The sequence below is a fragment of the Dipodomys spectabilis genome, unplaced genomic scaffold (genome assembly GCF_019054845.1).
Source record: "Dipodomys spectabilis isolate Male_0828 unplaced genomic scaffold, ASM1905484v1 ptg000231l, whole genome shotgun sequence".
Taxonomy (NCBI): domain Eukaryota; kingdom Metazoa; phylum Chordata; class Mammalia; order Rodentia; family Heteromyidae; genus Dipodomys; species Dipodomys spectabilis.
This window is the reverse complement of record NW_024870908.1, coordinates 3,018,722-3,034,328: the sequence shown is the minus strand read 5'-3', so window position 1 is coordinate 3,034,328 and position 15,607 is coordinate 3,018,722. Positions and strand designations below refer to the sequence as shown.

Sequence of the window (15,607 nt, the reverse complement as noted above, 5' to 3'; positions counted from 1 at the left end):
AATTTGTGTTTTGTTGTCAAAGGCCGAGCTACATGTCTAGATGTTGCCAAGATGAACAGCAAGTCTTGTTTCTCCCTCTGCGTGGCACTGGCATTCAGGTCCTGCTGCTGAACTTGACATAGCAGGAGCGGTTTCTGCGTGCTTCATCTTGCACATGAATCTGTAAATCTGGCTCTGTGGGGCTCTGGGTTTAGCCAGTCTCTACGTTTGCTTGCAGAGATCGAGATGGTGATCATGGAGCGGAGCAAGCTCTCAGAGCTGGCTGCCAGCACCTCGATGCAGGAGCAGAACACCACGGATGAGGAGAAGAGCGCAGCCGCCACCTGCTCTGAGAACGTGCAGTGGAACAGGTAAGCTCCAGGATAGAGTTGGTAGGCCTGCCAGATTGGGTTCTGCTCCGCCTCAGAGAGGACCACCTGTCAGCCGGCCATCAGCTGTTCCAGGGCCTCTTCATTCCAGGGCTGTTTCCTCACCTGTCATGTGGCCCACCTACACAGACCCCCACAGGGACCTCTCCTGTGGGAGCTCCCGAGTGTGCCCTAGTCCCACCAAGGGCAGGACGGGGAGAGAGAGAATGAGAATGTACATGCGAAATGCCATGTTTTGTTTTCCTGAGTCTGGTTTATTTCGCTTACTGTGAGGATAGCCAGTTCTATCCATTTCCTGGGAATGATATAATTTCATTCTTCCTTGTGGCTGAATAATATTCCATTGTGTATATGGACCACATTTTCTTTCTCCTTTTATTAGCTGATAGGTGGACACATAATCTGGTTCCATAGCTTGGCTGTAGGGAATAGTGCTGCTTTACACTGGGTGTGCAGGCGCCTCTGTCGCAGGCTGACTTGTATTTCTTCAGATCTGTGTTCAGGAGTAGTATCATTGGATCATAAGGCAATTCTTAGTTTTTTGAGGAAATTCCACTCTAATTTCCGTAGTGGCTACACTAGTTTACGTTCCCGTCAACAGTGTGGAAGGGTCCCTCTTTCTCCTGCCCCCTCACTTGAATTACTTCTGTGTTATTGATGATGGCCATTCTGATTGGGCTGAGGCAGAATCTCAATGTAGATTTGATTTGCATATCCTTTACAGCTAAGAATGTTGAACATTTCTTTGTGTGTTTATTGGCCATGTGAACTTCTTTTGAAAATTGCTCAATTCATTTGCCCACTTATTATTGATGAGGCTATTTGTTCTCTTGGTGTTTGTTTTGGTTTTTAATATTTCTGGACATTCCTCCCTTGTCGGACGGGTATTTTGTTCTGAGGGTACATTACGGAGTTGAGGATTCAGAGCGGTGTCCATCTCCACTGTTACTCCTCGTGGACAGCCCGCACCACAGCGCTCTGTGCACCCTTCTGTGTGCCTGTGGGCACTCTCTGGCCTGCTTTGCTTTCTTGGCCTCAACCTGGTTCTCAGAAGCAGCAGCCACAGATGACCACAGGATCTCAGCCTCCTTCTCTGCTCTGTGCATGTCCCACTAGCCTGTGTTGATCTTTCCAGCCAGGCCTTGCCTGGAAGGGCAGCATTTGGGATGTGTGGTTTCTGATGCTGCCAGACACTGTTTAGCTCTTGGCCACCAAGCTCTGGAGGTGAGACACCTTGCTATCGATTCTTATGGTCAAGGAACATTGGCCCAAGCAGCTGCCGGGCCATGACCTGTCAAAACATAACCACGAAGTGACCTTGGAACATTAAAGCTAGCAGGGAGACAGCAGCTGCCAGGTCCTGGCCCTTCTCCCCTTCTCAGTGTCTAGCCTACACCAAGTGACTGCCAGTCGGCCCCGCCCCTGAGTCTCCTCAGTCACCTGCCTGCTTCTGATGCTTTCATACTTGGGAGACAGGTACTAGCCAGAGGGTTTGCAGCTAAGAGGAGGCCAAATCAGAATTAGGTCCCAAGCAGTCTGGCTCTAGGGTCCTTGATCTTCTTTGTCATTGTTTCTGTTTTTTGCTTGTTGTTGTTGTTTTCACAGTACTGGGTTTTGAAGGACTTATACTTGCTAGATAGGCTTTCTGCCAATCATGCCATACCTCCCTTCCTTCTTGATGTAGTTATTTTTCGTGTATGGTCTCTTATTGTTTTCCCCAGGCCAGCCTAGTCTGCAGTCATCCTGTTTTGACATCTTATCTAGCTAAGATGATGACAGGCACCTTCCAGCATGCCCAACTTACTAGTTGGGATGAGGGTCTCTTAACTTTTTGTCCCCTGGTAGCCTTGAACTATGATCCTCCCATCAAGAGCTGGGACTTACAGGTATGAGCTATTATGTCTGGCCTTGGGGCCCACATTCTTAAACTTGCTCATGTTATTATTTGTGACTTATTTTATGTTGTTGGTGTCTCACGCTGCCCTCTTTTGCTCGTTCTCTTGTGGCACCCCTTTAAGTGATTATGTATTCTTTGCCAGGTGCATGGGAGTGTGAAGAGCAAGGCTTTCATATTGTTGACCCCCCTCCCCCATAGATAAATGATTGTTGGGTGAATACGTGATCTATTTCATTGGTCAGTTTCCCTCTGTAGACCTTTTCCATTTGTGTTAACTGCCCCTGTGCTAACTCTCTGAAGCACAGAGGCCTTGGAGCCCCAGCTGTGAAAAGCAAGGGCACCTGGAACAGGCAGGAGGGAGAGATATACACTTTGTACCAAGAGGCTCAGGCATGCTCCTCTCTTCCAGACCCTTCCTGGATATGGTGTACCATGCCCTGGACAGCCCTGATGATGACTACCATGCCCTCTTCGTGCTCTGCCTCCTCTATGCCATGTCTCATAACAAAGGTAGGTGTGCCTTTGCCCTGTTCCGCCAAGGACCCTGAGCTTGGGAGCCCCTGCCTCTGCTGTGTGCCAGGGCTGGGGGCGGCGGGCCACTCTGTGGCCTTCAGGTTGGACTTGTCACAGTGTCTCAAGTGAAGCCACAGGAATAAGTGGTGCAGGCAAGATGGGGAATGGATAGGAAGTAGCTGTGTGACCCAGAGAAGCTGGCTTCACACTGTGGCTTCTGCCAACCCCACGCTCTCCAACTGACTCAGTCAGCGACCACCCTCCTAACATCAGAAGTGGAATCAGCCTGCGCGCAACCTTGGTGTTGCTATTTATACCTCGGTGCTCTTGCTGTGGGTTTGGGGCTGAAATAGACCTGACTGGAAGCATACCTTCCTCTCTGAAGACAGGGCTGCTCTCTGGCTTCCCCTGCTGTGGCCGTGAGGCCAGGAGTCAGCGCACCTTACAGTCGCCAGGCCCCGTCACCCTCCCTGCCCACTCCGGGGAACAGACTGGTGTTTGCCCTGCCTGGTTCCACTGCCAGTTATGGGATATCTGCCATCCCCTGGCAAGCGATGAGCCACAGTGCCAGTGTCATTACAGGCATTTTCCTTGAGCTGGCTGGGGGTGGGCAAGAGGGGGGGGCGGGGCGGTGGTACTGAGACAGCCTGTGGCTAGAGACATTAAAATGTACTCAGCACAGCTAAGTATTTACTCTTAAGTCATTGACCATGAAAATGAAGTTGATCAACTCTAAAGAACATAGTGTGACACACTTCTTCCCTCCACCTGTTTCTCCTGCCGTCCTCATCAGGGCAGCTCATGCCATTTTCTCCTGTGTTCTTCAAAAGATGGTGTGGGAATAGCTTCTTTCAGTCTACTTTATTATTTTGAGATTCACCCATGTGTATATGTTCATTTTTTTCTATTATTGAGCCATATTTCATAGTCTGAACGCATCCAGCTCCTGTATCCAGCCACCTGTGCTTCTGTGAATGGGCTGTGGCCATCTCTAGATTTTCATCATTAGGGAAAAAGCTGCTCTGAATATTGTGTAGGCGCCTGGGTCAGTATTTGTCACCTTTGTTGTCAGAAATCTCCTCTGGTTCTAAAAGACTGTCAGGTTGTTCCTGAGCGATGTACTGGATGTACTAGAGCTCACTGTTTGTAGGCCGTGTTCTCAGCCTGGGCTGCTAGACCAGCCCTACATGGTGATTGCTCAGTGCAGAGGATGTGTGCCTGGGGGCAGGGGTAGACCCTGCCCACAGGAGTGGTCCGGCTTCCTCAGGATGCCTGGGGCAATGGTTTGGGAGCTGGGAAGAAAAGGCCAGGAAGTTTAAAGAAAAACTGGCCTGGAGCAGAGGGAGAGGGGGCACAGGGTCGTCTGGGGTGGGGTCCATTTACCAGCACAGGCCGGCCGCTCCAGGAGCCAGCCTGTGAGGCAGCATGCATGGGCAGTGGGTGTCACTTGTGTCCCTGTAAGCTGTGTGAGGCCTGTGAGGGCTAGCGGGACTAGGAAGTGACTGGTGTGATGTGATGGGCATGATGGGAGGTGTGGACCGTGACATGGAAAGGCTATGTTGTCATTTAGCAAGCTTCTGCGAGACCTCTTGCTCTGTGCACTGTTGTAGTCCCTGGAATAAGTCTATTGACTGATGACTCTGTTCAAGTGTCAAGAAGAGGAAGCAGGGTAGTGGGAAAAGGAAGAAGGAAAGCAACAGGGAGGAGCCAGGAGGAGACACTGGAACTGGTGGGGCACAGTTACTAGCCGGGGGCTCAGAGCAGGCTGCTCCAGACAGGAATATCCAAAACAAGGCCCAGAGTGCAAAAGGAGCCAACTCTGCAGAGTGCTGGGCAAAGTGCTCCATGCAGTGGGAGCAGTACAGACTAAGTCCTGAAGTGGGAAAGTCCTCACATATTTGAGGAGCAGAAAGTAAAGCTTGAGCAGGTGTGAGGGGAACCAGATCAGAAAGGGCCTTGAAGTCAAGCAAAGGAAGTTAAATTTGATTTCTGAATGTAGAAGTGACATGATCAGATGGAAATTTTTACTTGTTTTTTTTTTTTTTCTGGTGGTACTGAGGCTTGAACTCAGGGCCTGGATGACTATCCCGTGGCTTTTTCACTCAAGACTGGCACTCTGTCACTTGAGCCACAGTTCTGGCTTTTTGCTGATTAATTGGAGCTAAGTATCTTGCGGAGCTGGGGTAGGTGGGGGGTGGGGGTGGTGAGGGGGAGGGGGCTTTCCTGCCCAGGCTGGCTTCAAACTGTAATCCTCAGATCTCAGCCTCTTGGGGAGCTAGAATGATAGGTGTGAGCCCTCAGCGCCCTGCCAGATGTAAGCTTTTAAAGGACCCTTGCCTGTTGGATGGAGGGCACATGAAAGGGGGCTGGTGCGCGGTTACAAGAGAGGGGAAGCTGGAGACTCGTTAGCAGCTGCTGCAGTAATCCCCGCAGGACAGGAGATAATGTAGATGGGATTAGGGTGTTGGCAGCTGAGTTGAGGGAACTGCAAGAATCTAGGGTAGGTTTTGGAGCTGGGGCCATGTTGTGCTGAGGGGCTGGCTGTGAGCTAAGGGAGAAGGACACACTGCTGAACCTGCAGCGTGGCTGGAGCCCTTTACCAACAGGGGGGGGGGGTGGGAACCAAGAGAGAGAGAGAGAGAGAAAGGGAATAGGGATGGGGTATTCTACTGGGCTTGAGTGGGAGGGATGTGGGGGAGGGCCGGGACCTCTGGACAGCTAGTGACCAGTATAGGCTATGGAGCAGGTTTAAAGAACTGGAAAGTCCTTCCTCCCCCAGGACCTAGGTCCTGGGAATGCCACCTAGTGGAGGAGCTGTTTCCTGTCCTGGCATTAGGTAGTGGTGGTGGTGGTGGTTCACTGGCTGGTTTCCTGGTTAGGCAACAGATCCTTACCCACAAGCAGGCCTCTGAATGAGTCTCTTTCCAATAGATTTTTTTTTTCCTTCTAAGACAATTTTAACATAAAAGTAATGTTAATAGAAACCAAATGTGAGCTCAGGCCTTCCAGTAAATCATAATAGATTAGATGCTGCACCAACATGAGCAGCCCTGGGTGGGAAGGGCTGCTGGCTGGAGGAAGGGCTTGTCGTGGCTGTCCAGCAACATAATGAATTCTGCTTAGTTATCTGCAAGAGGAAAGGCAGCCTGGCTTTGTGGCGAGTCATGGGGCCGGCTTGGGGCGGAGGCGTGTGCTGTGAAATGTTGGGATTCTAGATGGTTCTCCAGTGCACACACCACCCTCACCCCCTGCTTCTCCCTTTCTCACTGTTTGCATAGAAGGAGTCTTGAGCTCTGTGTATTGCTTTGCTTAAAAGTTACTGGAAGGCGGGTGGAAGGATTGGGAAAGGTTGGAAGGTAAGAGCATGCAGGTGGAGAGCGGTGGAGCCTCCTGTGGACTCTTAGCTGACACATGATCAACACTGGAAGTCCACTGGCAATTGGCCCCACATCTGGTTAGCTTTCGAAATCGCGTCTCTCTGTTTGCCGAAGCTGGCCACACATGCGTGACTATAGCCAGGGAGACTTTGTGTGGGGAAAAGAAACTAAACACTGGTGCCAACACGCGCTATTCCTCCAGGGTTCCTGTCTGCTTCCCACTGTGTAGCGTTGGTCTGGGTCCTTTCCACCCCTGCCCTGAACGGGGCTACCACTGAGGAAGGCCAGCTACCCACAGCGCCGAGCCACGCCCTTCCCTTCAGCTCCCTCCCAGCCACCCACCTATGCAGAGGGACAGACTGCTGTTGTGACTGGAGTGCAAGGCTTCTGGCAGGAGGGAGTAGTGAAGCATGTGGCTTGCTGAAGTGATCTGGAGCCAGCGCATCTGTGGACACGGGCTTCTTTGGAGTGTGTCGCCAGGAGCATTGAGTCAGTGGGACAATATGTTTATTATCCACTGTGTTTATTTCAGTCAGAGGGCAGTGACTGGCAGAGAACCTCTGTTGGGTTGCCACCGAACCTGCCTTGCTGTGACTGTGCAGCACACAGCGTGGGTGTATTATATGCGCCCTCCCACCCAAGTCCATTTTGCCCTTCATACATGTCCTTGCCCCATCTACTGTGATGCATGCAGGCTGCGCTCCCTGGATCAGGAATGCTGGCGCCATTTTGTTCCAGGGAGATAGTTAAAATACCAAACCAAATGCTTTCCTACAATTAGATGCCTTCCTAGGATTAGCAAAAGGTGATGTAATTCTGGCTATAGAAAACAGCCAAATGAGTGGTCTGTCTCCTCACTGCCTGGGGTTGAGCTGCTTTGCACTAACCACCTGCTGACAGTTCTGTTGCATTCTTTCCAGCGCTCTTCTGCACAGTCTCACATTACAGCTCCTACTTTGTGGGTGTTTATACCCAACTCTGAGACCTGGCTAAGCCTCTCCCTCTTTGGGTAGTGGGCTGAGTTTGGTCGGAATTTAGTTTACTCTTTTCAAAACTAAATTCTGCAGAGTGTATGGTTGTTATCTCTGTATCAGGCCACTGCTCAATTGTGTGTCACCATAGTTGGGGCAGAGGTCATGGGACACACGTTAGAGGTGGTGCAGGGAAGGGGCCTGGAGTCAGGCCACATTTGGCTCTGGGATTTCCCTGTCCTTCAGATGACCTTCTCATCTTCTCTGAGCTTCTGTCTCTCAATCTGTAGACTGGAGATCACATTGAACATAGGATTAAACCAAGCATTGTACATAATATGTCCCAGTTCTGTGAAGGACAGATTGTCTGGTTTGTTCTGCTCTGTTTTGCTTTGTGTGGTGCTAGGGACGGAACGCAGGGCCTTGTGCATGCTCTAAAGCTTGTCCTCATAGCAGAGGCCTCCTCTGTTTCCTCCCCAGTGCACCAACTCAATATCCAAAGAGACCTGGGCAATTTGACGTTTGTTATGAGTGGGTGCTTCAGTACACGGGGCCTGCTTGAGAAACATTTGATGTGGTCAAGGGTCTCCAAGTGCTTTTAAAGGCAGCTGGACCAGAGGAATGTCTGGAGTTTGTGGGTAGTGGACTGCACAGTTTTGAAAATAGAGGCCATTGTGGAGGAGATTTTAGCCAGGTGTGGTGGTGCACACATATAACCCCAGCACTCAGGCAGAGGGGTGCAGGCTGGGGCCTCCCACAACTGCCCTCTCTACCTCTGGCTCTGAGTTTCCCCCGCTGTGGGATGGACCCATACAGGGTGACCTCAGGGTCTCCAGACCTGGCACAGAAGGGAAGCGAGTCACCCTGTGGGAAAATTAGGCTTCCATTCCTCGTCTGTGTCTCAGGGGGTCAGTTTGTCCTCACCAGGCAGGTCCTGTCAGTCTCCCTTTTTACCAAAGATATAGCAGGCCTTGGCCACAATGAGTAGATAGTCAGCAGTCAGTAGTAGAACGTGGAGACATTGTTTTGTCCATGTGATTTCCTATTAATAGCAATGGAAGATGTATACTTTAGCTACGTCCACATATTTCAGTGTACAGGACTCAGACATGAGTTCTGTCTAGGTAGTAACCCGGCCTGGGAAAAGTCACAGAGATGGAGCTTGGCGGCTGGGGTTGAAAACCCCATTCTTCAGTGCCTCTCAGAAGCCCAAACCTTCCCATCAAGTCAAGTATCTCTACTTATGTCCTTACCCTTTCTCCACCCCAGGCATGGATCCTGAAAAACTTGAGCGAATCCAGCTGCCAGTACCAAATGCTGCGGAGAAGACCACCTACAACCATCTCCTGGCCGAGAGGCTCATCAGGATCATGAATAATGCTGCCCAGCAAGGTGCCCACCCAGGGGTGCTGTGTGTTCACGGAGGAGTCAGGTTCTTCTGAGACCGGGTACTGCCAGCCCTGGTTCCAGACCTGACCCTTCAGGGAGGCTGGAGAAGACCTCCCACTCTGCCCCTAGCCACCAGCGCCTCTCGTGCCAGGCCTGCATCTCTGGGTCTCCTCCTCAGTCTTGCTGCTTTTGTCAGTGCCTGTGGTCTTCCTCTCTGGGTGGCCCAAGGTCTTGCTGTAGGGTGAGGGAGGGTTAAAAGTTTGGGTGAGGTGCCAGCCCTGGCATTGAGCAGCCTAACTACCTTGTTGATCTGAGCAATACTTATCTGTAGCCAGGGACCACAAGATGCCCTGGCAAGGCATTTCTCAGCTGGGTGATTTTGCCACCCAGGGGCCATTTTTGGTCATCACAGCTAAGTATGCTACCGGCATGTAGTGAGAGAGGCAGAGGATGTTGCTAAATGTGCTGCAGTGCACAGGACTGCCCATGACACGGAATGACCTGACCCACGGTGTCAGCAGTGCTGGGGCCGAGCCAGTTGCTGGGCAAATCCTGCACAAAGTCAGGAGAGTGACATGGGAAGGCCTGTCCTCACTTCCCTGCCTCAGGGGAGTGAGCCCCAGGCCCATGGGAGGCCGGGGCAGAAGTTGTGATGGAGCTAGGAGCTTCCAGAGATACAGGGGCAGTGGTGCATACATGCTGGTGAGCAGCACAGGCTTGGAGAGCTGGCCTAGGCCCGTGAACATCACAGAGGAGTTTACAGAGAGCCTCCTGCATGCCAGCTGTGGCATGACTGACCAGGGTCGCAGAAGTTGGGGGATCCAGTGCCATGGTCCCTGAAGTGCCATGTGGAGAAGAGGTCAGGTCTAGTGCCACTCTTGGCCTGTGAAACCCAGAAGAGAGGGGGTGTCATGATGGCACCTGGGGCACTGCACTGGACACTCCACTGGACACTGCACTGGAGGCGATGGAGAGAGGCGATGAGCCAGAGAAGAGAGGCGGTGACTTGGGATGAAGGGGGTGTCCAACGGGCTCCACTTTGCTTAGGGCAGCAGAGCACATTGGGAAGCACAGCAAGGGAGGCGTGGGAGCCAGCCATGCGGAGGCAAGCAGCTGACGCAGGTGGATTATGGCGTGGGTGCCGTGTCTGGAGAGGACTCTCCCAGGGTGCACAGACAGCCCGAGCTGCTAAAGAGAAGAGGTTCAGGCAGCCCAGAGCCAGTCCGGAAACTGCACTGAGGAGTCCGGGGGCTGCTGTGGAATGGGGGCGGGGGGCAACTCCTTGTCAGGAATCTTTAGGGGCTGGGGTGGCAGCAGGAGTGCAGTTAGCAGGGCCTGGACACTCCCTCCCTCCTGGACCTTTCCTTAGAAACCATGTGCAAGACCCACAGTCCAGCCCACAGTTGGACTTTGGCCAACTGTTACCAATGCTCTGGGAGAGGTGCCAGGCGTGGGTTTTGGCAGGGCACCTGGCATCCTCACTGCCCAGCTGTGACACCCTAGACAAGTCACTTCACTCCACAGCGACTTCTCTAGCAGTTCCTCAAGAGGGCACCTGACACCTACCCTGGCTCACAGCAGATAGGCACGGCAGATCTGGTAGACAGGAAGGACTCTGTTGCAGTTAGAAACCCAGCTCAGGGCTGGGAAGGAGGCTCAGTGGTACAGTGCTCGCCTTACATGCATGAGGCCCTGGGTTTGATTCCACAGTACCACATAAGCAGAAAAGGCCAGAAGTGGCGCTGTGGCTCAAGTGGTAGAGCACTAGCCTTGAGCTGAAGAGCTGAGGGACAGCGCCCAGGCCCAGAGTTCAGGCCCCACGACCAACAAAAAATTAATTAACTAATCAATTAATTAAAAAAAAAGAAAACCAACTCATACTGGCTTTAAACAACACAAGCAAATAAAACTTGCCTTGTAAAGTCTTTGAGGAGCTGGCTTCAGGCACCAGACAATGTTTTCCAGAAACCTTTGGACCCTGTCACCATCTGGGTTGGCAAGATAATCCCCAGCAGTATTAGCCACCCTTTCTCTCCTGGGGCTGCATGCTTGCTCTGTGGGAGACACGGCTTGTACAGTCTGGTTGGAAGAGGGAGCTTGTGATCTTGAGAGCTTGAGGACTGTCCTTGCAGACACTTTGTAGTGTAGGGCGAGGAGGTGGTTGATGGGATGACAATGCTTGCACTGTTCAGGTCCCCACCAGAGCTGCTGGGCTTTGCACAGGATTGACACTAGTGCTTTCAGCAGTCTATAGACTGGAGCCTCTCTGGCTCTCCCTAGCTCCTTGCCTCCTCCTACCCCATCACTAGGACTAGGGGATTGGTACACCTGACTGGCCTGGGCCACATGCCTATCATCCCTGGAAGAACGAAGGAGACCACACTAGAAGCAGGAGAGCGTGTGTTGGCCAGGCATCGCCACCAATGAAGACTGCACTCCAGGCTGCAGCAACCTTTACTGCCCTTCCTTTCCCACCTCCCTGCCCCTGATACAGGCCTTCTGGGAGGTGTTTGGTATACAGATGACAGATCTGGAAAGGGCTGGCACGTGGAGGGTCCCTCTGTGTGTATCTCTGCTGCAGGCTGGGGACCTTAAGCAGTCTGCCTATCGCTGACAGGTTAGCCTTCCAGTAGGTCAGGAAGGGCCTTGGTTTTAAGGATACTCGGCACCGGGGGATGCCAGGCTGATCCTGCTGTGCTCTGCAGATGGGAAGATCCGGCTGGCCACACTGGAGCTGAGTTGCCTGCTCCTGAAGCAGCAGGTGCTGACCAGCTGTGGCTGCATCATCAAGGATGTGCACCTGGCCTGCCTAGAGGTGAGGGCCATCCCATCCCTGTCCCTCCTCTCCCCTTCCACTTCCTGTGAGCTGAGGAGGAGGGTCCCCGACCCACCCAGCCCATCTGTCCCTGCTGGAGCCTGAAAAGCCCACTTCATCACAGTGGCCCCCTGGGTTTGCCCTACACACAGGTATATTTATTTACAGGGTTTTTTTTTTTTATGGTACTGAAATACACAGTTGTTAAGTTCAGTAGCTTTTATTGCCTCCTTTCTCCATTTTCCATGTTTCTAAAGAAAATTTAGGACATACAGAGAGGTTAAAAGTTATGATTACAGTCACTCCTTGCATATGGCAGTTGCTTACACACACACTAATGGAATAACTTTTTATTTTATAAAAGTGGAGTGAGTCCTAACAGCCATATGTGATCATCAGTCCCATTAATTCTCCATGAATGGCTTTCCATGTCATCACGTGCCTCCTTCACACCCTCTTCTCTTTCAACAGGGTGCAAGAGAAGAGAGTGTCCACCTTGTACGGCATTTCTACAAGGTAATTGGCAGTCCAGGTGTCTTACAGAAACAGGATTGTTGGTGTCTGATCCCACATTGTAAAGGTTTTATGTCTTCTCTTATCTTTATACTTAAGATTATAGGTCAAAGTGACAGTTCCAGTCTCTAGGAGTGGTCTCTCAGCTTGCCATTTCTTTTCAGAAAGCGTTTTAAGGACCCAGTCCTAGTTTATTATGAAGTGTATTATTTATGTGTAAGTTACTAACCATATACACAAATGACTAAGTTATACATGATGGACTTATATGTCGATGACGTATATAAGCCAGTATATATAAGATTACTTGTGAATTAGCTCTGGCTGTATCAGTTATGACTGTGCATACTATTTCTAGGCACGTGTGCTAAGAAACTTCTTTCAGGCTTCCTGAGATTTTTTGTAAAGTACCAGCTTAACTTCAGAACTGAAACATTTGTAGGCTATCTTCAGGTTCCAGGTGATTAGGTTTAAAAGATCTATTTGTCATGGTTTTGTTCAGTTCTATCGAAAGCCCATATTTTAGTATATTCAGGCTACTCTAACCAAATACCAGCCACTGCATGGCTTATGGATGCAGAGATTGATTTCCCACAATGCTGGGGCCTAGGAAGACTGAGATCAAGGCAGGTGTGATGTTGGTGAGGTCACTGCCTCACAGCTGGTGCCTTCTGCTGCAACCAGCTCCTTCAGGCCTCCTTGATAAGGACCCAGATCCATTCAGGAGGCTGTACCCATATGACCTCAGCACCTCCCAGAGGACCCATGGCCAAGCACCATCATCCTGGGGTGAGGACTTCAACACAGGAACATGGGGACAGACCCAGTCATTCAGAGCTTACTCCTCCTTAGGCAAGGCTCGGCCAGAATGGATTATCCATGTGTGCACAGTCCTCATGGTTTTCTGATCTCTGGGCCCCTGCGGCACATCTCCCTTGTCCTGCTAGTTGCCCCTGGAAGTGACTAATGCAGCCTTCAGCTCTAGCACTGCCCTCATTCCCTGCTCCTCATCTGTCCTCTACTTCCTCTTTCTTTGGGGGAATCTTTTACACTAGCTAGCACTGGCAGTGTTTAAGATGACTCTGTAGGATCTGAAAATCCTCCTTGCCAGATGCAGTGAACCCCATTCCACTGCAGTAGACAAAGAGCACTGCTCTGGGCCTCTGCATACCGCACATGGGGAATCCCAGCTTCCTTTATAGCACCTCAAACCACACTTGGGGTACCGCCCCACCCCCACCCCCACGGCACCAGGTTGTCCTAGTCATCTTCAAACCTTTTTCCCGATAATTGCTTTGTTTTATTCCCTCAGTCCTGGAAGGGCAGAGAGCTGGCAATTCCCAGTAGATAATTCTTGTTACTAACAGGGAGAACTGTATGTAAATTTTCTTTCCTTCTCCCAGTCCAGAGTGTTTCTCTTGCTTTCATCCTGTGTAGTGTTACACCTAAGTACAGCGTGTCAGGAGCTTTTAGATGTTTTCAGGGGTTGTCATTTCTTTTGCTGTCACTTTAGCTGTGCAGATACTCAAGGTTGTCTGTAGTCAGACAGCTGGACAGTATGAAAAAGGTCTGAGTCCTGGCTTTGACTGTGTGTGTATTGAGAGAGAAGGAGAGACAGACAGACACTTGTATTTCTGAAAGTTAGGAGACAGAAGATGGTTCCTTTTTGAAGTAAGATTTTTTTTTTATCTCAAGTAGTTGTACAAAGGGGTTTCAATTTAACAAACCACCTTATGAGTACAATACATCTTGGCCAGTATCACCCCTCCCATCATTCTCCCCAATCTTTCCCACCCCCAGGGGACAGTACTTGACATCATTGCTCAGCAGAGATTATATTGACAGTAAGTGCTCACATTCCCCTTGACAGAGGAGCAGGCTCTGTCTCCACATTTTTGTGTGTCAGCTCACTTCACTTGCAGCAGAGATGACCCTGCACCCAACTGTGGGCACTCCACAGTTGCAGTGAAGTAGAAGGTCCCTGGGATCTGGCCCCTGGGTTGTGTGTCTCAGACCCATGCAGGTCTGTACACCCTATTCTGAAGGGGACCTGCTGGGAGGGGTCTCAGCCTGAGGAGCTGTGAGATCCCAAGGCTCTCTTCAGAAGCAAATGGAACAACCCATTTGGTGTTAAGCAGTTGTAATTACTAGCTTCCTTTCAGAGGTGTGAGGCTTCACATTTTTAACATGGTAACTTAACCAGGATTTCCATTTCTCTAGCCATTCTTGACAGATACATGATGCTGAGCACTTGAGATATTAACCTCCTCTCTCTTTTAATCATGTATAAGGTTATTTTTGTTGTTGCTTTCTTACTGTATTGACAGAAAAACTCGATATGCATTTTAAAAAGGAGAAAAACATTGCATGGCTCAGCTTGCTGTTTGGTCTTTTGTCTGAGTGTGTGTGTGTGTGTGTGTGTGCGTGCGTGCGTGTGTGTGTGTGTGTGTGTGTGTGTGTGTGTGTGTTTTCACGTGTATATTTTACTTCCTGGTGATTTACGAGAATTCACTAACAAGAAGCAGATGGCCTCAAAAACCAACAGCTCAGGTTTATAATACTGTGTTCACAGAAAAAAAATATGAGTAATCTCTTCTCTTCCTCCCTTCCTTTGTAGGGAGAAGAGATATTTTTGGACATGTTCGAAGACGAATACAGGAGCATGACAGTAAGTGAGGGCCCAACACACCTGAGTTGGTGTGTTCCTGGGGGCCTGCTGAACCCATAGGGCTCTCTGTCTGACCTGGGGCTTTTGCACCAAGTAGCAAAGATTGGTAGGAAGGGACTTTTGTAGTGAAGCCTCTTGATCCCCAACACTGAGAGAACTTCAGGTTGTATCTCTCCGCTTTGATGTAAGTTGTGTTGGGAAGGTGTCTCTTCACAGAGGAAGCACCTGTGTCTGCAAAATCTAACCTTGACAACGTCAGTCTGTGGGGAGGGTTACTGCCCTTGTCTCTCCTTCAGCTACTCAGGAAGATGGAAGGCAGAGAGGCCACCTCCTGGCCTCTCTGTCCCACTGTTAGTGACAGAACCTGCCCCCACAGCAGAGCTGCCCTCCCCATGCCCTGTTGTATCTGTGTGTTATGCTGCCTTCTCTGCTACTCTGAGGGAATGTTCCAGCACATAGTGTCAGTTAGGTCTCTGCCTCTCGCTGCAGCAAGCAGCATTGTAAGGACTGAACAATCTTCTGGTTTTTTTCTACCCGTCTCTTCCTCCCTAGCCCTGCTCCCCAGCAGATATCACTAAATAGATGGCCAGTTATCTTTTCGTGGATGTTACCAAAGTGTGAAGTGATTAGGACATTGATAATAAGCCTAGAAAGCAGGTGCTCAGCGAAGTGGCTCTCTGGCTTTGTAGCCCTTTCAATTGGGTTCTGGATACAGGGCCCTTACCATGTCTTGTCACTGTGCACTGAGCCTCCAGAGGCGCCCAGTAACATGCAGAGGCCCGGGCTGCTGTGACTGCAGCTCATGGTTGACATTCTGCCTCATCATTCTGTTTTGTGTGAGTGCTGGCCCTGGGGCTTGAACTCAGGGCCCAGGCGCTGCCCCTGAGCTTTTTCACTCAAGGCTGGTGCTCCACCATCTGAGCCACAGTTCCACTTTGGGCTTTTTTAACTGGCTCATTGGAGATAAGCGTCTGGCTTTGAACCACAATCCTTAAATCTCAGTCTCCTGAGTAGCTAGGATTAAAGTTTTGTCAGTGGGTACCTGGCAAATTTCAACATTCTTCGTTTTTTTGTTTTTTTTTTTTTTTGGGTCCGG

At 50.6% G+C, this 15,607-nt stretch overlaps 1 protein-coding gene across 4 annotated transcripts in view; it reads left to right on the top strand.

The window, feature by feature from the left end:
• The window catches only part of Clec16a (C-type lectin domain containing 16A), a 143,590-nt gene that overhangs the window by 40,370 nt on the left and 87,613 nt on the right, over window positions 1–15,607 (top strand). For all 4 annotated transcript variants that reach the window (XM_042698333.1, XM_042698331.1, XM_042698334.1 and 1 more), the window contains exons 11-16: window positions 218–350; window positions 2,675–2,775; window positions 8,396–8,518; window positions 11,221–11,330; window positions 11,802–11,846; window positions 14,461–14,511. In XM_042698333.1, coding sequence (XP_042554267.1) covers window positions 218–350; window positions 2,675–2,775; window positions 8,396–8,518; window positions 11,221–11,330; window positions 11,802–11,846; window positions 14,461–14,511 — 563 coding nt within the window. The remainder of the gene's footprint in view (window positions 1–217; window positions 351–2,674; window positions 2,776–8,395; window positions 8,519–11,220; window positions 11,331–11,801; window positions 11,847–14,460; window positions 14,512–15,607) is intronic.